At 45.4% G+C, this 22,392-nt stretch overlaps 1 protein-coding gene across 1 annotated transcript; it reads right to left on the bottom strand.

Moving 5' to 3' along the window:
• Positions 1–1,587: 1,587 nt before the first annotated feature.
• On the bottom strand, positions 1,588–21,899 carry HDDC2 (HD domain containing 2). The gene is made up of 6 exons (XM_081524421.1): positions 21,760–21,899; positions 20,360–20,481; positions 18,577–18,679; positions 10,457–10,525; positions 5,866–6,004; positions 1,588–1,937 (listed from the first exon to the last, which is right to left on the bottom strand). The coding sequence occupies exons 1-6, from the start codon at positions 21,844–21,846 to the stop codon at positions 1,840–1,842; spliced, it is 618 nt and encodes a 205-aa protein (XP_081380547.1). The 5' UTR covers positions 21,847–21,899; the 3' UTR covers positions 1,588–1,839.
• Positions 21,900–22,392: the final 493 nt, after the last annotated feature.

Here is a 22,392-nt window from a genome sequence, read left to right as displayed (position 1 = left end):
GCCTGCCATGGGGAGACAACCTGAGCCCAACTACCTGTGAAGGACAGCAAGGAAGTGAAACTCATATATCCCTCTGTCTGAGGCTTGCCATTCTGAGACATTTGCAAGGACTGAATAGTCTTTTTACTTGTTTCCTCACCTCCCCCCATCTCTGATCCTTTAAAGAACCTGGCAACCAGGCCCTGGAAGGATGGTTATTTTGAGGTGCTATCTTGCCATCTTGTTGGTCAGCCAGCTTTCCGAATAAAGTCGTCTTCCTTGCCTTAACACCTTGTCTCAGATTTATTGGCCAATCTTTGGCAAGCAGAACGAGCCTGGACTTAGTAACAGGGAGATGGTGATAATGTGAACACGGAAAGCAACTGTTTCAAACCTGGTGTTTGAATGTATTATTCCAGTAAGCAAGATTTAGGAGTAAATGTGAACCCTCACATGGCAGGTAAATGAAAAACTGAGATGATTGTGACCAGTATTAAGTCTGACCCAGTAAAATCTTCCAAAGTCTCTGTGTGGATTTATGAAAATTACAGCAGGCAAACATCCCAATAAAACTCCAGAGTCACAGAACATCTTCCGGTTTTAAATATCTGAACTTCATCTGGGGTTATTTTGTGTGCATGATTTCATGCCAGGAGAAAAAAACCCTCCAAAATACTGATAGGATTCTGTTTTCTTGCTCATCATATCTCCAGTAATAACCAGACTTTGTTGACTTTCAACCATTTAGTGCTTTTTACATAGTGTGGCTATGATGCAACAGCATCTCAGTGCAGAGCAGCGTGGCTCTTTGCAGTGCAGATCAGCCCTATGTACACGTGTGTGTTGTCTCTGAAGAGATCATGGCACCTTACTTCCGGCAGGCTGGGTATCCATGGATACTGCAGAGTTTCCAAAGAAACGCTGCCTAGAATTCTCACCATGCCAGCCTTTTTAGGCCTTCTTCAAATGGACACTGACATCTGAATTAAAGGGACAGGCATCATGCTTCCACCAAACTCCTGAGCTGGCCTGCACAGACAGCCATCCTTTCTTCACCATTCAGTGGCTGTGCATCCTTTAAAGGCAAGTGGGCAAATTAGTTATCCTGTGAAAGGGAAATGAGGGGAAGAAGCCATGCCTGACATGATCTCTCCATAAGGTCCAATGACCCAGTAATAACTTATTATGCATTTCTTGTCTGGTGATAAATATAATCAAGGCCTGAAAAATAAAAACCAGCCAGGGGAAAAGCAGAGGCAGACAAATAACATTTGAAATTGCATGCCCAGATTTCTATCCCCAGATGAAAAAAAGGATTGCAGGGAGGGAACCATGACCAGGTTTTCAAGTCTTTGATCAGGGGCCTAAAGCAGGTCATAGTGAATTAAAGATCAGGCTGCAGAACTTGAATAAAGCAGCATTTCAATTGATGGGAGAATGCATTATAATAATTTGTTCTCCCTAGATCCTTATCACGAAGCCAGCTGAAGAATCTTCTTAAAAGCAATCATAATTAAATTTTCTATTGTTCAATGAATCTGGCCTTCAGGGATGTAGGTTATGAACTCAGAATACAATGATTTAGAATCAACAATAAAGATTCCAAAATTTAAGATTTTAAAATTTTATTTAGTTCAAACCCCTCCCCGCCAGCCTCCAAGTCTCCATCCACGACATTTTCGTGACCACATTCTGTAGCTTCTTTTATTATCCGAACTGTAACACGTTTCTTGCTGGAGTCCAGGCAATTGAAAATAAACACATCTGGGAAAATCATCAGAACAACAGTGGCAAAACACAATACCATGAGACAGAAAACTGAAATGTTTGTTACAGGAATGCAGCAACGTAGAGGACATTTCAGGAGCGTGGCTCACTGGCGGCGCCGGCTATGTTAGCGTTTCTTTCTGCCTCAAGTTCAGAAACAAGCTGGACTATCTCAGGGTGACTGAATTTTCCTGCAAGGCAAGAAGATGGGGGAAGAAATAACGACAAGAGAATACATCAATTTCTCCAGCTGGATCCTAGGGCTTGCCAGGGGCTCGGTTCTGTGATCTGACCCACACTTCACTCCAACACAGATGATACAATCCCAGGTCCTGGAGAGGTGCTGAAGGCAACCACTCAGAACTTACTTTTCATCACCCCAGATGCAACAGAGAGTAAAGATGAGAATCAGGAAAAGAACTGTAGCTCAGGCAGAGCTGGGGAAAACTGCACCAAGCAACATTTACTGGGAATGCCAGGGAAACTTGGGGAGGTTGGAGCCCTCTCTGGGAACATCTGAGAACAGCCTCTGGCCATTCTGAATCTGCAATTGTGGGGAACCAAGCACCTACATTGGAGAAGGAAATGGCAACCCACTTCAGTATTCTTGCCTGGAGAATCCCATGGATGGAGGAGCCTGGCAGGCTCAGTCCATGAGGTCACAAAGAACCCAACGCGACTGAGTGACTAACACTTTTGCCTTTCAAGCACCTACATATGAAAAGACTAGCAGGAAGACCAGTGGGTCCAGGCTGTCCCCTTGCTTGCAAACATCTACCCTGAAACCAGACGGTCTGTTCTGTCTTCCTGGCTTCTTGGCTTTCCCCGGACTTCTGCCCTCGGCAGTAACCAAGCTCCTAGCCATCTTAGGTGGACAGTGGCTGGCAGGGGCGATGTTAAGCCCACTGTCTGTTACCTGAGGGTCTTTTCTTGCCAGTGCCTTTGTGAACTCTATCCCATTTATTCCCAATGTGCCATCTCTTCGCTTAATGTCCCCTTCACTTTCTTGCCCTACCTGACACCTGGCTGGTCCCGAAGTGCAGCTTTCCCTGTAGCTCCCCCAGTGCTGGCTGTTTTCTGTCTTACGCAGCTCTCAGCACCAAGCCGGGGGGCCTGTCCTCCACACTCCATGCTGTTTCCAGGTCACCCTCTGCCCCACTGTGTAAAGGCTGGCCATCAGACTTAGCATCATTCCACCAAAACTGCTCTTAAGGGCACCGATCAGCTTCACGCTGCTCAATTTGATGGCTACTTCTGCCCTCTTGAAACTTTCTTACCTTGGCTTCTGGGACCCCTGATTTTCTCCCATCTTTCCCATCTAGTGTGTGTGTGAGCTTAGTTGCTCAGTTGTGTCCGACTCTTGGGAACCCATGGACTGTAGCCCACCAGGCTCCTCTGTCCATGGAACTCTACAGGCAAGAATACTGGAGTGGGTTGCCATGCCCTCCTCGAGGGGATCTTCCCAACCCAGGGATGGAAATCAGGTCTCTTGCATTGCAGGCGGATCTTTCACCAACTGAGTCACCAGGGAAGCCCAATCTAGTGGAAAGTCCAAAATCCTCAGGCTCCTCTTACAAACACCCCCACATACAAATCCTGTTGACTCTATCTCAAAATATATCCAGAATCTGACCTCTTCTTACGTTTTCTATTGTGACCACCCTGTTCAAACCAGGGCAAGCAACAGTGAGAAATCATTTCTTACATCGGTTACACTTTTTATATTTATTAACGCACTGCACTTTCTCCAGTGCAGTGTGTTTTAATCTCAAATTCAGCTGTGGGCTCATCACCCACTTTTAGGCTCAAGTTTTTTCCTCGGTAAAATGTGAAGCTTAAACTAGATGATCCTTCCAGCTCCCATATTTCTGGATCCTATCAGTATTCTCATTTCATTTTGTATTTTTTTCATTGTGAATGTATCCAAGGATAACAGTGTTAAGACGTAAAGCACAACACAAACATGATTATGACCTTATTGGGAAAAAGATGCTATCTGGGAACCTGATCATGCTTCTAACACGGTTGGCAAAACTTTTTGGTGAAGAGTCAGGCAGTAAATATCACGGGCTTTATGAACAATTTCGTCTTTGTGGCCAACTACTCAACTCTGCGGTCATAGCACAAAACAGTATAGACAATACATACTGTGGCTGTTTCAATAAAACTTTACACAAACAAGCAGCAGGCCAGTTTGGCCCATGGGTTATAGCTGACCGACTCCTGGTTTACAGTTTTATTCTATTTAACTGAAGTCAAACATTTACATCAAGGACTGAGGAGACAAAGTTGGTCGTGGCCCTCAAACAGCTTACCATAGGGTGGGGTGAGTAAATGGGGATTTGGGAAGAAATCCAACTAGGAACATCATAATGGAGAATGCAAGTCAGACTGTGACATCACAGTGGCATGCTCTGGACCATGCACAGGTTGAGCAAAAAGAAGGAACACTTAGTTGTGACAGGGAGGGTTGAGAAAGGAAACCAGAGAGTTGAACGGCCTTAGACTGCAGAGCTGTTTGTGCTCAGTCGCTCAGTCATGTCCAACTCTTTGTGGCCCCATGGACTGTAGCCCACCAGGCTTCTCTGTTTATGGAATTTTACAGGCAAGAATACTGGAGTGGGTTGCCATCTCCTACTCCAGGGGATCTTTCCAATCCAGGGATTGAACCTGTGTCTCTTGCATCTCCTGCACTGGCAGGCAGATTCTTTACCACTGCGCCACCGGGAAGTGCAAGAAATATCAAGAGTTTATCTTCAAGGAAGAGGAAAGCCACAAAGCAAATATGTGATGATACCTAGATCTACAAAGGAGGAAAGCACTGAGATGTGCAGGGTGAACTCCTGAGCCTGGGGGATTAAATTAGGTGGTTATAGCCGCCATCTGTACAGAAACAATGAGGGCCTTGCCAAGGGTATTGCCTAGGGCAGAGGTAAGTGAGCTGAAGAGACAAAAGGAAAATCAAATCAACCCCATTATAATGCAAATCAGATCTGGGAGCTTATTTTGGAGCTGGGACTGTCCTCAAATTGATGAGGCCACAAAAGGGTCAGGAGAGGTCACAGCAAGGCCATCTCTAACAGTTCTCTCAGGAGAGATGGAGACTCAGCTGAGCCTGGGGAACTCCGAGGGAAGAGAGCTGGGGCTCTACTCCAGGGAGCAACAGGAGACCCCATGGTCAGTGCCCCTGGCTCCTCGCTGCACAAGTTGTGCCGAAATGAGGACAGCCAAGGCTTACTGCCAGGCATTCTTCTAAACACTTCACATATATCCTAAAACAACCCTATAAAGTAGACTCTATAATCATCCTCAATTTAAAAATGAGGAAAAAAGAAGAAAAGAAAGATAGTGCTAAGTCATGTCTGACTCTTGCGATCCCATGAACTGTAGTGTGCCAGGCTCCTCTGTCCATGGGATTCTCCTGGCAAGAATACTGGAGTGGGTTGCCATGTCCTTCTCCAGAGGATCTTCCCGACCCAGGAATTGAATCCAGGTCTCCCACATTGCAGGCAGATGCTTTTACCAACTGAGCTACACAGGAAGCCCCAAGAATAAGGAAACGAAAACCCAGAACTAGGTGAAGTAATCTACTGGAGCTTACCTAAGCTGAACGTGGCAGAACCAGGATTCAAACCCAAGCAGTTTCAGGCCTGTGCTCGGAACGGCTACAGAGACAATGGTGACTTCGCTGTCTGGAGTCTTCTCTTTTTAAATCTCTATCTCTATCTCCACCTTACATGACCTTCCGTCTATTAAGTACTGACATAATGCACTTCGACATTCATCATCTCTCTTAAATCTCAAAACCAACCTATGGCTCGAGTAGGGTACTATGATTTCCATTTTTCAGGGAGGATACACAGAGGTCAGGAGACCGCCCAGGAGCACACAGCCAGTATGTGTGACGTGAACCTGCTGCTCAGACTCCAGGGCGGCAAGGCTCTCTTGCATTAGGTAGCCTTACACCATGAATCCCACCATGTTCTTCTCAGATGCTCCATATGGAAGGGTCAGAGAAGGGTTGAACAACCATCAACTTCCCTAAGGTAATATTAGTCATTACACTAGGAGCAAATTAGGCAAACTAAAATGATGCTTATTGAAATCAGCGCTTTGTACCTGCCGTGGAGTCGTAGAAGTCCTGCAGTCTCCCAGGCTTGTTCTCAAGGTCTTCATATTCAGATGCCTGAAGAATCATCTCACATTGGTCCAGCTGCTTCACGAATTTAGCTTCTGTGCTAGACTGGGTCTCATATTCCTAAGTAAAGGGACAATTAAAGCAGGAGCATGATTATGGATGCATGTGTGTGTGCTAAGTCGCTTCAGTCGTGTCTGACTCTTTGCGACTGTGTGGGATGTAGCCCACCAGGCTTCTCTGTTCTTGGGATTTGCCAGGCAAGAATACTGGAGTGGGTTGTCATTTCCTCCTCCAGGGCATCTTCCCAACCCAGGGATTGAACATGCATCTCCTATGTCTTCTGCATTGGCAGGCAGGTTTTTTACCACTAGCACCACCTGGGAAGCCCACATGATACGTTATGCCAGGAAAATCTGGTACCTGAAATCAGTTACAGCTAAAAGCACATTCTCCACTGGCCGTATTTCTCCACTGTACACAGAACCATCACAGAGACTATTCACACACAATTCCACAGCTTAACACCCATGTTCCATGTGGGCACTCACAGCTCCATCTAGTCCACCTGATGCCTGCCAAGTCTCACGTGTGCACATGGGCACTTCCAAACATTTTCCTTCCTGTTTAGTAACTTGTCTTCATTGTTATTTATTTAATAATCTATCCATTATTATAGGATAGAGTCAATTATACGTACATTATTCTTTAATCAGATTCTGAGTATTAATTTGCAAGTTAATATTTCATCTTAAGGTTTCCCCGATGGCTCAGTGGTAAAGAATCTGCCTACTACGCAGGAAACATGGAGATGTGGGTTCGATCCTTGGGTTGGGAAAATCCTCTGCAAGAGGACATGGCAACCCACAGCAGTATTCTTGCCTGGAGAAACCCATGGACAGGGAGCCTGGTGGGCTACAGTCCATGGGGCTGCAAAAGAGTCAGACATGACTGAGCAACTAAATAACAACAACAAATATTTCATTTTATGCTTCTCCAATTAGTTCCCACTCCATTTAATGTCAGATTTCCTTTTCCTTTTGAAGTGATTTTCTGGCTTTCTCTTTTAGTTTTGGTTTCCACTCTACACTGGGAAGCTCTGTCCTTGTTTTCAGAGTAGAGAGGAGATCATCACATCCCTCTGGGTTATGACTCCTGAGGATACAGCCAGGGTCTGAGAAATCCTTCTGCTGGGTGTATATGCATGTGTTGGTGGCAGGGAGGAGGTGAAGGCAGTGGACAGGAAGCAGCTTCTTTACCTTTCCTCGTCCCTCTGGTCCCTCCGTCCTCAGTGCAGACCTGAAACAAGAAGCTACAGGCAGTCTGCCTCTTAGAGAACACTTGTCACACAACCACACGTCCCAATTAAGGCTGCAGAGAAGCACCTTCTATTAAGACCAGACTGTTCCCAGCTGATTTCTGTGTCAGGTTCTCATTTGTAATTCCATCCTAGATAATGAATCTGCCGTGCTTTCTCTCGCCAGGGTGACGTGTTGTGAATCACTGATGGTTTCTTGGTTTTTATTAGATGCAGCTCTGGTGGGTGTTTGCAGAGCAACAGAAGGATAAGTGTTTCAATCAAGAAAGATATACAAGTTCTAGGTCTTCAACATGGAGGACCAAAGGGAAGAGAGAGAGGAAAGGCAGAGGTCAAAGGTTTCCTGTCTCCCTTGGAAAGGGTGGCCCTGACCACAGTGCAGACATAAAGTTAATCTTCTGCATGTCATGTTTTCCCATCTTAATGACTCTCCGTCTGGGACCCAGGACCCTCATATTGCTGCACATCAAACCCCCCACCGAAATACTACCCTTGTAGTTGGGAGGACAGAACAGGGAGACCTTCTGAAGTGCTTGCACACTCAGTCATGTCTGACTCTTTGTGACCCCATGGACTGTAGCCCACCAGGCTCCTCTGTGCATGGGATTCTCCAGGCAAGAATACTGGAGTGGGTTGCCATTTCCTTCTCCAGGGACCTTCTGAAGGAGTACATTTTTACCCAGCTGGATCTTCAGCTGCAGGCTGGGAAACAATCCAAAGGCAGGTGTGTGTGCCAGGTGCTGGGCACGTGGCGGTGAGTGGCTCCTGCTTTGCATTGGGATTCGAAGGGCTCTTTCTTTAAAGCAAAACTCAAGTGGTAGAGTGGACATCCTTCTGTGATACTGCGAGGAAAAAGTGAAAATGCTTTCTCTTGATTTACTGAAATGTGATTTCATGCTTCTACGCTGCTGCTGCTAAGTCGCTTCAGTCGTGTCCGACTCTGTGCGACCCCACAGACGGCAGCCCACCAGGCTCCGCCGTCCCTGGGATTCTCCAGGCAAGAATACTGGAGTGGGTTGCCATTTCCTTCTCCAGTGCATGAAAGGGAAAAGTGAAAGTGAAGTCGCTCAGTCGTGTCCGACTCTTAGCGACCCCATGGACTATAGCCTACGAGGCTCCTCCGTCCATGGGATTTTCCAGCAAGAGTACTGGAGTGGGGTGCCATTGCCTTCTCCTCATGCTTCTATAGCAAAAGACAAATTATAATTAAGGATATTTAATTGCTTTAACTAGACTTGACCCTTTGGGTTGATAGCTGTTGATAGTGGTGAACAGCAGTGATCTACATTTCAGAAATCAATTCAACTGCCATTTTCTATGTAACTAGTACTATTCAAAGTTTCCTGGGTTCAGAATGACCCTATTTTCTGAAATCAAAATCAGACCATATGGACTGGAGACAGAAAAACAGAGCATACTATATATCTCAGGCAATATTCTAACTGCTTTGTCATCATTGTTTGGTTGCTAAGTCATGTCTGACTCTCTTGCAACCCCATGGACTGCAGCCCGCCAGACTCCTCTGTTCATAGGATGTCTCAGGCAAGAATACTAGAGTGGGTTGTCAATTCCTTCTCCAGGCAATCTTCCTGACCCAGAGATGGAACTGGTGTCTCCTGCATTGGCATATGGATTCTTTACCACTGAACCACCAGGGAAGCTTTCCAACTGCTTAACATACTAATTAATTTGACTGCAATACAACCCTGTAAAATGGGTATGCTATTATTAGTGACATTCTGTAGAGGAGGAAATTGACATACAGAGAGGTACCTTAAGTTGCCCAAGATCACACAGCTACTATACAGAGAAGCCAGTTATTCGAACCCTGGAAATCTCATACCAGAACCAACCTGTTAATACTGAATATGATTTTTAAAATGTGTAATATGAGAGTTGTTCTCTGTTTATAGTGTTCCCACAAGTTCAAATCTACTTGTAACCTATGAATGTGATTTGGAAACAGTCTTTGCAGATGTAATCAAATTAAGAAAGAGTCATACTGGATTAGGACAGATCTTAATCTAATAACCAACATCCTTACAAGAGGGAAATGGGCCCAGATACAGACACAGGGCAGGGGGTGGGGGTGGGGAGGTGGCGCAGGCAGCGGCTTCCCTGGTGGCTCAGTGGTAAAGAATCCGCCTGTAATGCAGGAAATGCAGGTTCGATCCCTGGGTCAGGAAGATCCCCTGGAGGAGGGCATGGCAACCCACTCCAGTATTCTTGCCTGGAGCATTCCCACGGACAGAGGAGCCTGGCAGGCTATAGTACATAGAGTTGCAAAGAGTTGGACACGATGGAAGTGACTTAGCACGCATGTACAGACACGGACGGAACATCATCTGACTATGCAGGCAGAGCCTGGAGCCATGTGTTTAGGGCCAAGGCTGCCAAAGCTGGGTGAGGCATCACCAGAAGCCAGGCAGAGGCAAGGAGGGAATCTTCCTCTAGAGCCCTCAAGGAACATGGCCCTGCCCACACCATGATTTGGACTTCAGGCCTCCAGAACTATGAGGCAGGGCTACCCCAGAGTAAGAAGGGGCTAGGGGCTCAAGCAAGGAAGGCGGGGGAAGAGGTGGTTGGAGGGAAGTGAGAAACTGCCTGAGGCAGGCATTTGTTATTTTCCCTTCACACATGGAACTCAGCACTAGGAGGGGGACGACAGGAGCACTAGGCATGTCCCCCTCCCAGGAGCCACCTGCCTCAGCAGTCTGCTATCAGCAGTACCAGGGAGGGACTGGGCACCCACAGGGCCCATGTTCTGTGCTGGGCTCCACGGCACATCTGCCCTTGACCTCACGCAACCCTAACAACCCTTACGGGTTTCACAGATGGGCAGCTGACTCAGGGAGGCGAATGAGCCCACGGTCACTGAGCCAGGAGGCGGTGTGGTGGGAACCCAGTTCTGAACGACCCCAAAGCCCACATTCCTCTCAAGGACCAGAGATGGGTGGGTGGGGAGGGGTGAGGCTGGCAGGGTGGAGGATGAGAGCAACGCACCAGGAAATTCAGGGGCTCTGAGTCAGTATTTGTACCAGGCATTATGGCGAAAAGGGAAATGCTGAACGTGGAAGGAAGAAACATTTCTATTAGCCCTGACGGAACACCTACAGAAGCTGGGAGGTGAGAAACAGACACAACCCAGAAAGCAGGTAAGTTCGATACGGCATGTTAAGATAGTCTAAGTCAAGTAAAACACTGATGGGCCATATAAATTCAGTTACAGTAAAAAGCAACCCAGTGTATATACTTACTTCCCAAAGTTCATAGAGCTCCTTCTGGAGATCCTCTGGGAGGAGCTGGGTTAGCTGCTTCATTGCTTCCTGAAAGATCAAATCATTACTTTAATCATGTTCACATTTGTTAGTTAACAACTCATCTACAAATGCCAAATAATGGACTCACACTCTTACAAATAACTCCCAAAGGGGCAGCAGAATGTTGGAAAAGATTTAGGCTAGCAAGGAGGGCAGTTGTGCACATCAAATAAGTAAGTGTCTTTATTCATATGTATTTATCCAGGAGCACTTACGTTGTGGCCTGCAGCACACTGGACACAATCAAGGACAATGAGGAGGATATGAGACGATTACAGAAATAACAGAAGTGAGGCCAAAGGTTTTATATCTTGTGGATGAGAGTCCCAAAATGCATGTGAATTTCAACCGTAAGTGCATGCGTGCTCAGTCGCTTCAGTAGTATTAGACTTTGAGACCCGATGGCTGTAGCCCACCAGGCTCCCCTGTCCATGGGATTCTCTAGTCAAGAATACTGGAGTGGGATGCCATACCCTCCTCCAGGGGATCTTCCCAACTCAGGAATCAAACCCTCGTCTCCTGCATCTCCTGCATTGCAGGCAGATTCTCTACTGCTGAGCCACTAGGGAAGCCCTCAACAGTAAGTACTATAGTTTAAAACAAATCTGACTGTGGGGAAAACAGGCAAGTATCAGTGAATTACGAAGCTCAAATAAACTTTTGGTACACCATCATGTTCATTTTCTATTGTTAATGTTTCTATTTGCAAATGTAAAGCACTACACAAATGGGCAGCTATTGTCACTAACATAAAGGAAATTACAAGACAGCATTTTGTTCAGCTCGCAGACTCACAGGCTGAAAAGAGATGTTAAAGGGTAGTGAGCCAAACCATCCACGTGCAGCACACCCTTCAGCATCACCACTGGGACTTGTGTCCTCCCTCCACACACACGCCTCAGGGTGGGACCTAGCACAAGAGGCTGCTCAGACGGACTTTAGGCAGCACTGGTAGGAAGTACCGATGTCTCCTATCAAGCTGAAAATCATCCCTGCAAGTTCTTCCACTATGCCTAACCCTACCCCTCCTGTGTTCCTCCCTCACAAAAACACAATGTCAATCAGGTGGGCGGTAACCCAGCAGACTAGAATCTCTGTGGCCAGGACTGGTCCAAGGGATGCCCGTGTAACTCTAACCAGCCACTCAGGGACCAGCTGCATGAGGGGATCGAGGGAGAGAAGCCCCGGAGTACAGTTCAGAGAGCCAAAACGCACAGAAAGGCTGAAATGAGACAGTGAGAGCATGGAGGGTGTTCAGTACATATTTCTAATCTCCAAAGTCCCAAGAGGCCCTCTTATTCCATCTCTTCCTTCATTTCTGTGTTGCTCCAAAATCCTCAAATATCCCATTTTGGGGGCATGAGGTCTGCAACCTACTCTCAAATGGCTTCCAACTCCTTCAATCTCCTCCTATCGTCATCCTCCACCTCTTAATCTGCTCCAGTTCATCTGGCCAGAGCTTAGCCTCCCTGAAAAGAATGCTGTTGTAAGAACCACTTTTGGCAAAGTGCTCATATACAAGGGGCAAGGTCTTAAGTAAAATCAAATGGTGAAATTGTAAAAAGCAAAAATAAAAGTGAATATTTGTATATATAATTATTAATAACAGGGAGAAAAACAAATTGTTATAGAACACAACCACTTCCAGAGCAAACCATACTGGCCAGTGTCAACGGTTTGCTCTTGTTAAGTAGTGTCGTCATCTTGAACGTCTTGTAGCATCATACCACCCTTAGTGGTATGAAATTTCGGGTATTTTATACTTGCCTTCTCCCTTGTTTCTCAGCAATTTTGCTTGAGAAAAAACTCTGCATTTTCAAAAATTAAAAATGTCTCTACAAATAGATCACTTTTCTTTCCACTATTGTAGAAACGTTTGCCCATTGCTTTTGTTTGAAAAGAATGAACTGAATAACATATATGTACAGAGACATATCAAAATCTAAACTCATCGAATATAAACTTAAAAGTCCTGTTCTGACAAGGAATTATTTTATTTCTTTTAAAGTGATGTACCCAGCACTGAATATAGTGATTGATACATGGTCTGACCCAGTCAAAACACAATGGAACCAAAGTGTCCATCATGGTAAATGCTCTGTTTCTATAAATGCAGCCCAAGACTGAGTTGGTTTTTTGGAAATCACATATGACTTATTAATAAGCTTCCTGTTGACTAAAATCACAATGTCCTTTAAAAAACAAAACATAACAAACAAATATGTTTTTGCTCTCTTCCTGAAGCTGAGCAATGACTTTTCTGGATCTAAACTCATTGACACCATTTGTTATTATACAATCAGGATTGCATTTGAGACCTCTTAGCTGTTATTCCTTGTTTGGCAGCCTATGCCACAGAATCAGGCCCCTTTTAAATGATCCTCTGAAATTGACTTCACTGAAGTCCAGGACAAGGGTCTGAAGATACCAGACTTTCCCTTCTTGATTGTGAGCCCTGCCACTTTCACTTCTAAACTGAGTTTTGCCTTGTTCACACATAGGTTTAGAGTGATAATTTCCCTAGATTCTTCCTGTTAGCAAAGCATATCAAGAATTTGCCTGAAGTTCTGAGCTGAATGAAATGTTAAGCACCCAGAAAGCAGTATTCATCACTCACACATCACTGGTGAGGCTACACAGTGCAAGAGCTAATGACAAACTATAGACTGAGATGCTGCTTGAAACCCAGCTTGCCACTTACTAGCTGTGGAATCCTGAGCAAGATATATTTGTCTTTCAGGTTTCTCATCTATAAAATGAAGTTAACAGGGAGGGGTACTTACCTGAAGGGGTTTGCTGTGAGGATGAAAAAGTCACTATATATAAAGTACTTATTATCTGGAACAGGGTAAGGACTCTATAAAATATCCACTATATGTTTCACTTTCTCCATCTTGCCATGTTCACTCCCATAATAAATGGTTCTTCCCCTTTTAACCTCTAGTTCTTCAGCAACTTTAACTGTCAGGTATGTATATATATGGATGTATCATGATTCTGTCCTCTTAAAAGACTAGAGATCTCTTCAAGAAAATTAGAGATACCAAGGGAACATTTCATGCAAAGATGGGCTCGATAAAGGACAGAAATGGTATGGACCTAACAGAAGCAGAAGATATTAAGAAGAGGTGGCAAGAATACACAGAAGAACTGTACAAAAAAGATCTTCACGACCCAGATAATCACGATGGTGTGATCACTCACCTAGAGCCAGACATCCTGGAATGTGAAGTCAAGTGGGCCTTAGAAAGCATCACTACGAACAAAGCTAGTGGAGGTGATGGAATTCCAGTTGAGCTATTTCAAATCCTCAAAGGTGATGCTGTGAAAGTGCTGCACTCAATATGCCAGCAAATTTGGAAAACTCAGCAGTGGCCACAGGGCTGGAAGAGGTCAGTCTTTGTTCCAATCCCAAAGAAAGGCAATACCAAAGAATGCTCAAACTACCGCACAATTGCACTCATCTCACATGCTAGTAAAGTAATGCTCAAAATTCTCCAAGCCAGGCTTCAGCAATACGTGAACCATGAACTTCCAGATGTTCAAGCTGGTTTTAGAAAAGGCAGAGGAACCAGAGATCAAATTGCCAATATCCGCTGGATCATCGAAAAAGCAAGAGAGTTCCAGAAAAACATCTATTTCTGCTTTATTGACTATGCCAAAGCCTTTGACTGTGTGGATCACAATAAACTGTGGAAAATTCTGAAAGAGATGGGAATACCAGACCATCTGACCTGTCTCTTGAGAAACCTGTATGCAGGTCAGGAAGCAACAGTTAGAACTGGACATGGAACAACAGACTGGTTCCAAATAGGAAAAGGAGTACGTCAAGGCTGTATATTGTCACCCTGCTTATTTAACTTATATGCAGAGTACATCATGAGAAACGCTGGGCTGGAAGAAACACAAGCTGGAATCAAGATTGCCGGGAGAAATATCAATAACCTCAGATATGCGGATGACACCACCCTTATGGCAGAGAGTGAAGAAGAACTAAAGAGCCTCTTGATGAAGGTGAAAGAGGAGACTGAAAAAGTTGGCTTAAAGCTCAACATTCAGAAAACTAAGATCATGGCATCTGGTCCCATCACTTCATGGGAAATAGATGGGGAAACAGTGGAAACAGTGTCAGACTTTATTTTTTTGGGCTCCAAAATCACTGCTGATGGTGATTGCAGCCATGAAATTAAAAGACGCTTACTCCTTGGAAGGAAGGTTATGGCCAACCTAGATAGCATATTTAAAAGCAGAGACATTACTTTGCCAACAAAAGTCCATCTAGTCAAGGCTATGGTTTTTCCAGTGGTCATGTATGGATGTGAGAGTTGGACGGTGAAGAAAGCTGAGCGCCGAAGAATTGATGCTTTTGAACTGTGGTGTTGGAGAAGACTCTTGAGAGTCCCTTGGACTGCAAGGAGATCCAATCAATCCATCCTAAAAGTGATCAATCCTGTGTGTTCATTGGAAGGTCTGATGTTGAAGCTGAAACTCCAATACTTTGGCCACCTCATGCGAAGGGTTGACTCATTGGAAAAGACCCTAATGCTGGGTAGGACTGGGGGTGGGAGGAGAAGGGGACGACAGAGGATGAGATGGTTGGATGGCATCACCGACTCGATGGACATGGGTTTGGGTAGACTCCGGGAGGTGGTGATGGACAGAGAGGCCTGGCGTGCTGCAATTCATGGGGTCGCAAAGAGTCGGACATGACTGAGCGACTGAACTGAACTGAGTAACTTTTCCCTTTGCAAAAGAATATAATAACCTATTATTGCTGTATTCCAGCCTCAAGGTCCATTCCACTAGGTCTTAACGATCCCTTCAGTTCAGGCCAGTTCAGTCGCTCAGTCGTGTCTGACTCTTTGCGACCCCATGAACTGCAGCACGCCAGGCCCCCCTGTCCATCACCAACTCCCGGAGTTTACCCAAACTCATATCCATTGAGTCAGTGATGCCACCTAACCATCTCATCCTCTGTCATCCCCTTCTCCTCCTGCCTTCAATCTTTCCCAGCATCAGGGTCTTTTTAAATGAGTCAGTTCTTCACATCAGGTGGCCAAAGTATTGGAGTTTCAGCTTCAACGTTAGTCCTTCCGATGAACACTCAGGACTCATCTCCTTTAGGATGGACTGGTTGGATCTCCTTGCAGTCCAAGGGACTCTCAAGAGTCTTCTCCAACGCCACGGTTCAAAACCATCAATTCTTCAGCACTCAGCTTTCTTTATAGTTCAACTCTCACATCCATGATTCTTACGAGGCATCATTTACCATCCCGGTTTATAACGTAAAGTTCATTTTATTCTGTTTAGGAGTGGAGTCAGCCTACAAGCATTGCTTTTGCCCCCACCCTCTAAATTTTCTCTTCTACACCCTCATTCTCCCTTTCATCTTAGTACCTACTTTCCTCTGAGACAATCAGCCTTCCAGGGTTATCAAATATTTTCCCTCCCTCTTACTTGGGTTTAAAGCCCTCTGGATGCAGTGGACTAGCCTCTCGGCAAATGACACTTCTTGGTCCAGTATGTGCATTTCACCTCAAGGAGCCAAGAAACCCTCAGTTAATTATCTTAAGGCATGGTTCAGACATTCAAACCTCATCCCTAAACACCATCTGCATAAGAAGTTGTTCACCTCCCACATTTTTCTCTCTGTTCCCAAATCCCAACGAGCAGAGGAAGAAGCGATGAAGGATCAGCACTTCCCAAGCCTTTGGTTTCCTGTCCAAGAACTTGTGGTTCTTAAAGATGTTTCCCCATCTGTTCTGACGAAGGCAATGGCAACCCACTCCAGTACTCTCGCCTGGAAAATCCCATGGACGGAGGAGCCTGGTAGGCTGCAGTCCATGGGGTCACGAAGAGTCGGACACGATTAAGCGACTTCACTTTCACTTTTCACTTTCATGCACTGGAGAAGGCAATGGCAACCCACTCCAGTGTTCTTGCCTGGAGAATCCCAGGGGCGGGGGAGCCTGGGGGGCTGCCGTCTATGGGGTCGCACAGAGTCAGGCACAACTGACGCGACTTAGCAGCAGCAGCAGCATCCTTTCTGATGATGATATTTATTCTCCTGTGAATCAGATGGGGTGGGCAGCAGCCAGGAGGTTTAATGAGGCTGGGAGGGCTTTTCATCACTGCTCAGATATGGCATCCAGCACTCTCTGGGTGGCAAGTCCCCTGGATGCTCCTCCATGGGGTGCAACTAGCCAGGGCTCAGCTTCCTTCAGGACAGAAGTAGCTTTACTTGGTTGCCAGGCGTTGGAGATCCCTCCTACTGAACTGTTCTTTCTTCAGAAGTTTCTGACTCATTTCTCGGTGGAGTGAACCTCACACTGCTTGGGTGCCCACATGGGAAATGTCTTCTTCCTTTGGTCACTTTAAGGTTTTTGATCACCCTATGGTTCTTCAGCCTGTGATTTCTCCTCCACAATGTCTAAATTCACCTTTGTATGAAACTACCATACATCCTGAAACGTGCTATATAATTGAGGAATCTTTCCTCTATGCCATACGTCAATACCCAGCATCCTCCGGTTTGGGGCTAATTCCTTTCTGCAACTAAGCATCATTTCTTTTTTTTTTTAATTTATTTGGTTGCATCCAGTCTTAGTCGTGGCACATGGGAACTTCGCTGCAGCATGCGGGATCTAGTTGTGACCAGGGATCGAACTCAGGCTTCCTGCTTTGGGAGCGTGGAGTCTTAACTACTGAGCTACAGGGAGAGTTCCTGCAACTCAGTATCTTGAACTAACTGGTTTCTTTTTGTATCAACCAATCAACCCAGGAATTCTTTATTCACCACAGTCTAGACTCCTACAGAGAAATATTTCCTTAGCTCCTCCCTTTTTCACAAACTGTCCTGATGCTCATGTGTTCTGGACCTGTATTTATAGGATGGCCACATTCCCTATCTCCCTTGTTCCCATAATTTATGGTGTGTTGGAACTCCTGAATTGAGATTCCCTGTGGATCTTCTTGCCTCAAAAGGGGAAAAAATGCTGTTGGCTACTGAGCTCTGGCCACACCCTTCCCCCAAGAACAGCTTTTGAAGCCCACCTTCCCCGTTAAACCATCTTGATGAAGGATCTGTCGACTTAAAGACATTTAGGATCAATCCCTCTGGCCTACGAGAAAAGCAGCTTGTAACAATCCCTGAATTGAGAACCGTCCATTCAGCTAAAAAAAAAAAACTTCCTGAATTTTCCAGTCTCTGCTTCAAATACGTCTTCCTCTTTGTCCCTGGGCTCTGGTTTTAAGACTCCAAATCAGCAGACCCTGTTTAATTGATGTCATTTCTTATTAATACAAATTTTAAAAATTTTTAACCACTAAATTAAAGGACTAATTTAAAATTTGTTGTTATTGTTTAGTCTAACTTGTGTCCAACTCTTTTGCAAATCCATGGACTGTAGCCCACCAGGCTTGTCTTACTAAATACTAATTATAATAATGATTATTCCTGGGTTTTATAGAACTTCTCTCCAAAGAGCTTAACTGGCATGGAGAATGCCTTCAAGTTCCAGCTATCTCCATGATTCAAATGAAAGCCACACCACATATATCCTGTGTTCAGATCCCCTTTCTGCCTCTCCAGGAAAAATGAAACCAACACAATGACCTGTCCCTGTGTTAAGGCTTAGAACAAGCAAAAACCAATTCACTGCTTATTCCAAGAAATCCTTACTTCTGGAAGGTAAGATTGTAAACCAATCCAAAGCAGAGTAAGCACTAACAGCTTGCTCTTCAAGACCCTTGCTAAGACCTTGCCTCAACAGCCCTACCAACCCAAAGCTTTTATGTTTAAACTCTGGGCAATCTCATCTAAGACAGTAGCCGCTCTTGTAAGATCCATCCAAACATCCTTAGGCCCAGGCCCTACAACTCTATAAATACCCTCCCCTGATCTTCCTTCCCAAGATACTAAGACTCTGTCAAGGAGGTATTCTCTCTTACTGCAATAGGGCTAGTGAACTTAGCTGCATTTCAGCAATGGGTTTTTCTGGTTTTCCTTCATTTCAGCAATGGGTTTTTCTTTTGTGGAGTCAACAGTCAACACTGACCTCTTCTCGCCTATGTTTTTCTTCTTTGGGGATGTTATCTGCTGGTGCTATGTCCCCAACGATGCATTCTGCCATATCATGAACCAGGGCTAGGCGTACACATCTGACCAGGCAAGAAATAATTACACAGAATTATACTCACTACAGACTCCTTCTCTATACTACTTTAAGTTACATAATATAGTTTTTTTTCTCCAGCCTCACAGAGGATTTTAATGCAGTCTTTTCTAAAGGTAATTATATTCTGTCAGCCTGCAACAGATCTGAATCAAAACTGCTAGTTAATATTCAGCACAAATACATGAGAATGCAAGCGAAGTTGTTAGCATGAATTTTTAAAAAAACGCTGATCTCTCAAATATCCCTTTAAAAGTTTGATAACTTTAGATTAAAAAGCCAGAAGAAGGTGATCTGGTTATAGCATTTACTTACTGATATAACACTTAAAAAAATATCATTTTCCAAATAAACTAGTTAGAAGACAAAATGAAGCCCTTTATAGAGAAATGGGTAGAGGTGGACAGATCTGAGTTTGAATCCAGCAATTAACAAACATCTATTAGCTGCGTGCCCTTTGCCAAGTTACTTAATTTCTTTAAATGCTAAGTTTTGCAGCCTTCATTTTTTTATTATCTGTAAGAAAGGGGTAATAATACTTCCTCAGTTTGGTATGAAAATTAAATTCGATACTTTATGTTTCTGGAACATGTTGATTATTCAACAAATGACTATAATTGTTAGTGATAACGATTAGTGATTAGGATAATCATCATCAAAATAACAAAGGCAGCTCACGAGATAAATGCCCCAGAGGGCCAGTCTGCTTTATGTTCCCAGCTTCAACAAGGCAGAACAAGAACTTGCAGGTGTCCCTGCCTGCAGCTGCTTTCTCATCTAACTCAAATTGCAGACTACGCGTAAGTTCATCTCCGTTCGACACCATGTTCATCTTGTACCATGTGCCAAAAATCTCTTTAAGTTCTACCCCATCTACAGAGTAACAGGGCTCCTGAGTCTCCTGGATGAACCTCTGCTTCAGTTGGATGGACTGACTTATCATTTCCAAAACATACCTTTACTTTCCTATCATCAGAGATTTGGTCTCTATATCCTTCTCTTTATGTGCTGTGTCTTCTACTTCTATACCTAATCAACCCCTTAGAGGTCAACTCAGATTCTGCCCCCTTCAGTAAGATCACTCAAGAACAGGTGATTTCTCCTGTTAGACTGGTTTTCTAATATAACTTATTTTGTGCTTTGTATAGAAGCCACTCTGGGCCTATGCACTTCATCTGGGTTTTATTTACTACCTTATACTGTTTGGTCAGAAAACTTTGTCCTGTGCTCAAAAAGCATTTTAAACACTTGTTGGTTGACTTAAGGGGAGAGGTTATCTCTTTCTCAGCTCTTTCCTGCACATACCACTTCAAAAAGTCATTTCACAAAAGAGTGCTGCTATTCAGAAAAGGGCTAAATAAAATACACAGTGTCTGGAACCAATTTTAGACATAAAACACTTACCTTCAAGGCTCTGGAAAATCCTCAAATCACACTTATGTTTCCTTGAGATCAAGGCAGACTCTTTCACTTGCCAAGAGAAAACCCAGAGTGCAGTTTACAACTGCAGCACACAGTCCCCCTGCCCACATCCTGAATCTCTACGGTTTGCCTCAAATAATTTTTCTTGACTATAATCTAGAAGAATTGGACACAGGCCTCAGACATAGAGTCATGCACACCCATAGATCAGAGACCCTAAATGACACCAGAATTCACAGCTTACCGGTCTTTGTTAAGACGTTCATCTTTGGTCACCAAAGCCATAATTGCCATTCTGTACATGTGATCTGATACGCTCTCTGGCTTCTGGACATTTCTGTATACCCAGCCAGTCCGTGGGACTCTCTGATAAAAATGAACAGAAAGAAATTTGTAAGAATACATATTTTAACTATCTGCTATGCTCTTGAAGAGAAGTCCCGGGAATAGGGCACAGAAGCTGGGCCATAGTTTCAGTACATATTTAAAAATGTTTAACCAACTTAAATGAGAAACATCTGGAATCAAATAAATGAGTGAGGTCAGAAAATGAGAAAGAGAGAGGGAAGACTAAGCCACAGATATACAACATAGAAGGGCTTCCCTGGTGGCTCAGATGGTAAAGAATCTGTTGGCAATGCAGGAGACTTGGGTTCAATCCCTGGTTGGGAACATCCCTGGAGAAGGGAATGGCTACTCACTCTAGTATTCTTGCCTGGAGAATTCCATGAACAGAGGAGCCTGGCAAGCTATAGTTCATGGGGTCACAAAGAGTCAGACACGACTGTGTGGCTTATACACACACACAACCTGTAAATCCAACAGTGTTACTGATGTCTGCATGTACAGAACATACACAAGTTCTTAGACATAAAAGGAAAGCGCTGAACTTGAACAAGTGACAGACTTCCAAATTCTGAAGTAGAAAGTGTTAAGGCATTTCTAGTTCCTTCACACTACCACCGGTCATACCCTGTGATCCTGAGAGACTGTCTTTTCTCCTTGGGACTTACCATGTCTAAAGTTTATATTCTATAGAACAGTGGCACGAAACAGACAATCTGCTTTGAGCTTGGAGAAACTCCGCAAAATCATCATTGGGTGTGGCCAGGGTGGGGGTGGGGGATGGAAGGAGGACCCCCTCGGATATAACTTCAGCGTGTCCTACATAAAATCCTTCCTTAAAAAAAGAAAAGATTCTAGGCACTCAAACCCTGCAGGATCAATGGGTTCTGTTCTTTCCACTAGCCCTTGTGGGGTCGTGAGCCTCCTATGTACTCGGGGCAGACTCGAGCCTGGAGATCCACACATCACCGCGCCGGCTCCCCCTCAGAAACCTCTCGCAAGGCCGCCGGGGTCGGGCCCCTCTGAGCGCCAGGCCGACACTGGGGTCCAGCGCGGCCTCAGACTCTGCCCGACCCCGCCACGCCGTCTCCACCACTTGCCTCCTCCGCCCGCGATCCTCACGCACGACCGCATCCCTCAGGAAGGGCTTCCCTCCGCAGGCCCCACGAGGCGCGGAGAACCGAGGAAGTGGGCAGGCCTCAGGCCGGGCGGGCACCGGAAGCCTGGTTGACCGGTGGCCGGCCCCGGCCTCTCTCCGCGCAGCCGCGACCTCAGACAGCCCTCCCGGCGCCCGCTCACCTTGAGCTGCCCCACCAGCCGCAGGAACTGCAGCAAGTTCCGGGCCCCGCGGCCCGACATGGTCGCAGCCGGTGAGGCCGAAGCCATGCGGCAGCGGATCCCGACAGGTCCTAGCCGGCCTCGGGGCCGCCGCTCGAAGCTCCTCCCCCTGGAGCCCCGCCCCGAAGCTCCTCCCCCTGAACGTCCTCCCCGAAGCTCCTCCCCCTGAAGCTCCTCCCTCCCCCTTCTCCTTCCTTCTCCTCCTCTACGTCCGTCTACGTTTCCCTCTCAGGTTTTCTTAAACCCTTTTATCCAGACTTCCACCTTTCTGGCCCCGGTGGCAGCCGTTGAGCATTGCACCACCCACGGCAGAGGCTCTGTACTTGGAGCATCTCGGTATGCGTTACTTGTTTGCTAAACTCTGCTCAACTGCACTGCATCAAACTTTTGAAGGCCTTGCAGTTCCTTGGCGAGGGGCAGAGTGAGTGGAGTGGAGGAGGAGGGAGGGCTTATGCCATAATGCACCAAAATCTTGCCTCTGGACTAGAGAAAGAGATAGACTCTACCTCCAAGCGAGCAATCTATAAACATTTTTAACGGGGGCACAAGGAATATGCGTTGGAAGGGGACATTAATTAGGAGTGACAAGAAGGA

Source organism: Giraffa tippelskirchi, chromosome 9 (assembly GCF_054371585.1).
Source record: "Giraffa tippelskirchi isolate mGirTip1 chromosome 9, T2T-mGirTip1v1.2.pri, whole genome shotgun sequence".
In the NCBI taxonomy this organism is placed as follows: domain Eukaryota; kingdom Metazoa; phylum Chordata; class Mammalia; order Artiodactyla; family Giraffidae; genus Giraffa; species Giraffa tippelskirchi.
Note: the sequence above shows the minus strand (reverse complement) of the source record. Positions and strands in the feature narration are given on the sequence as shown.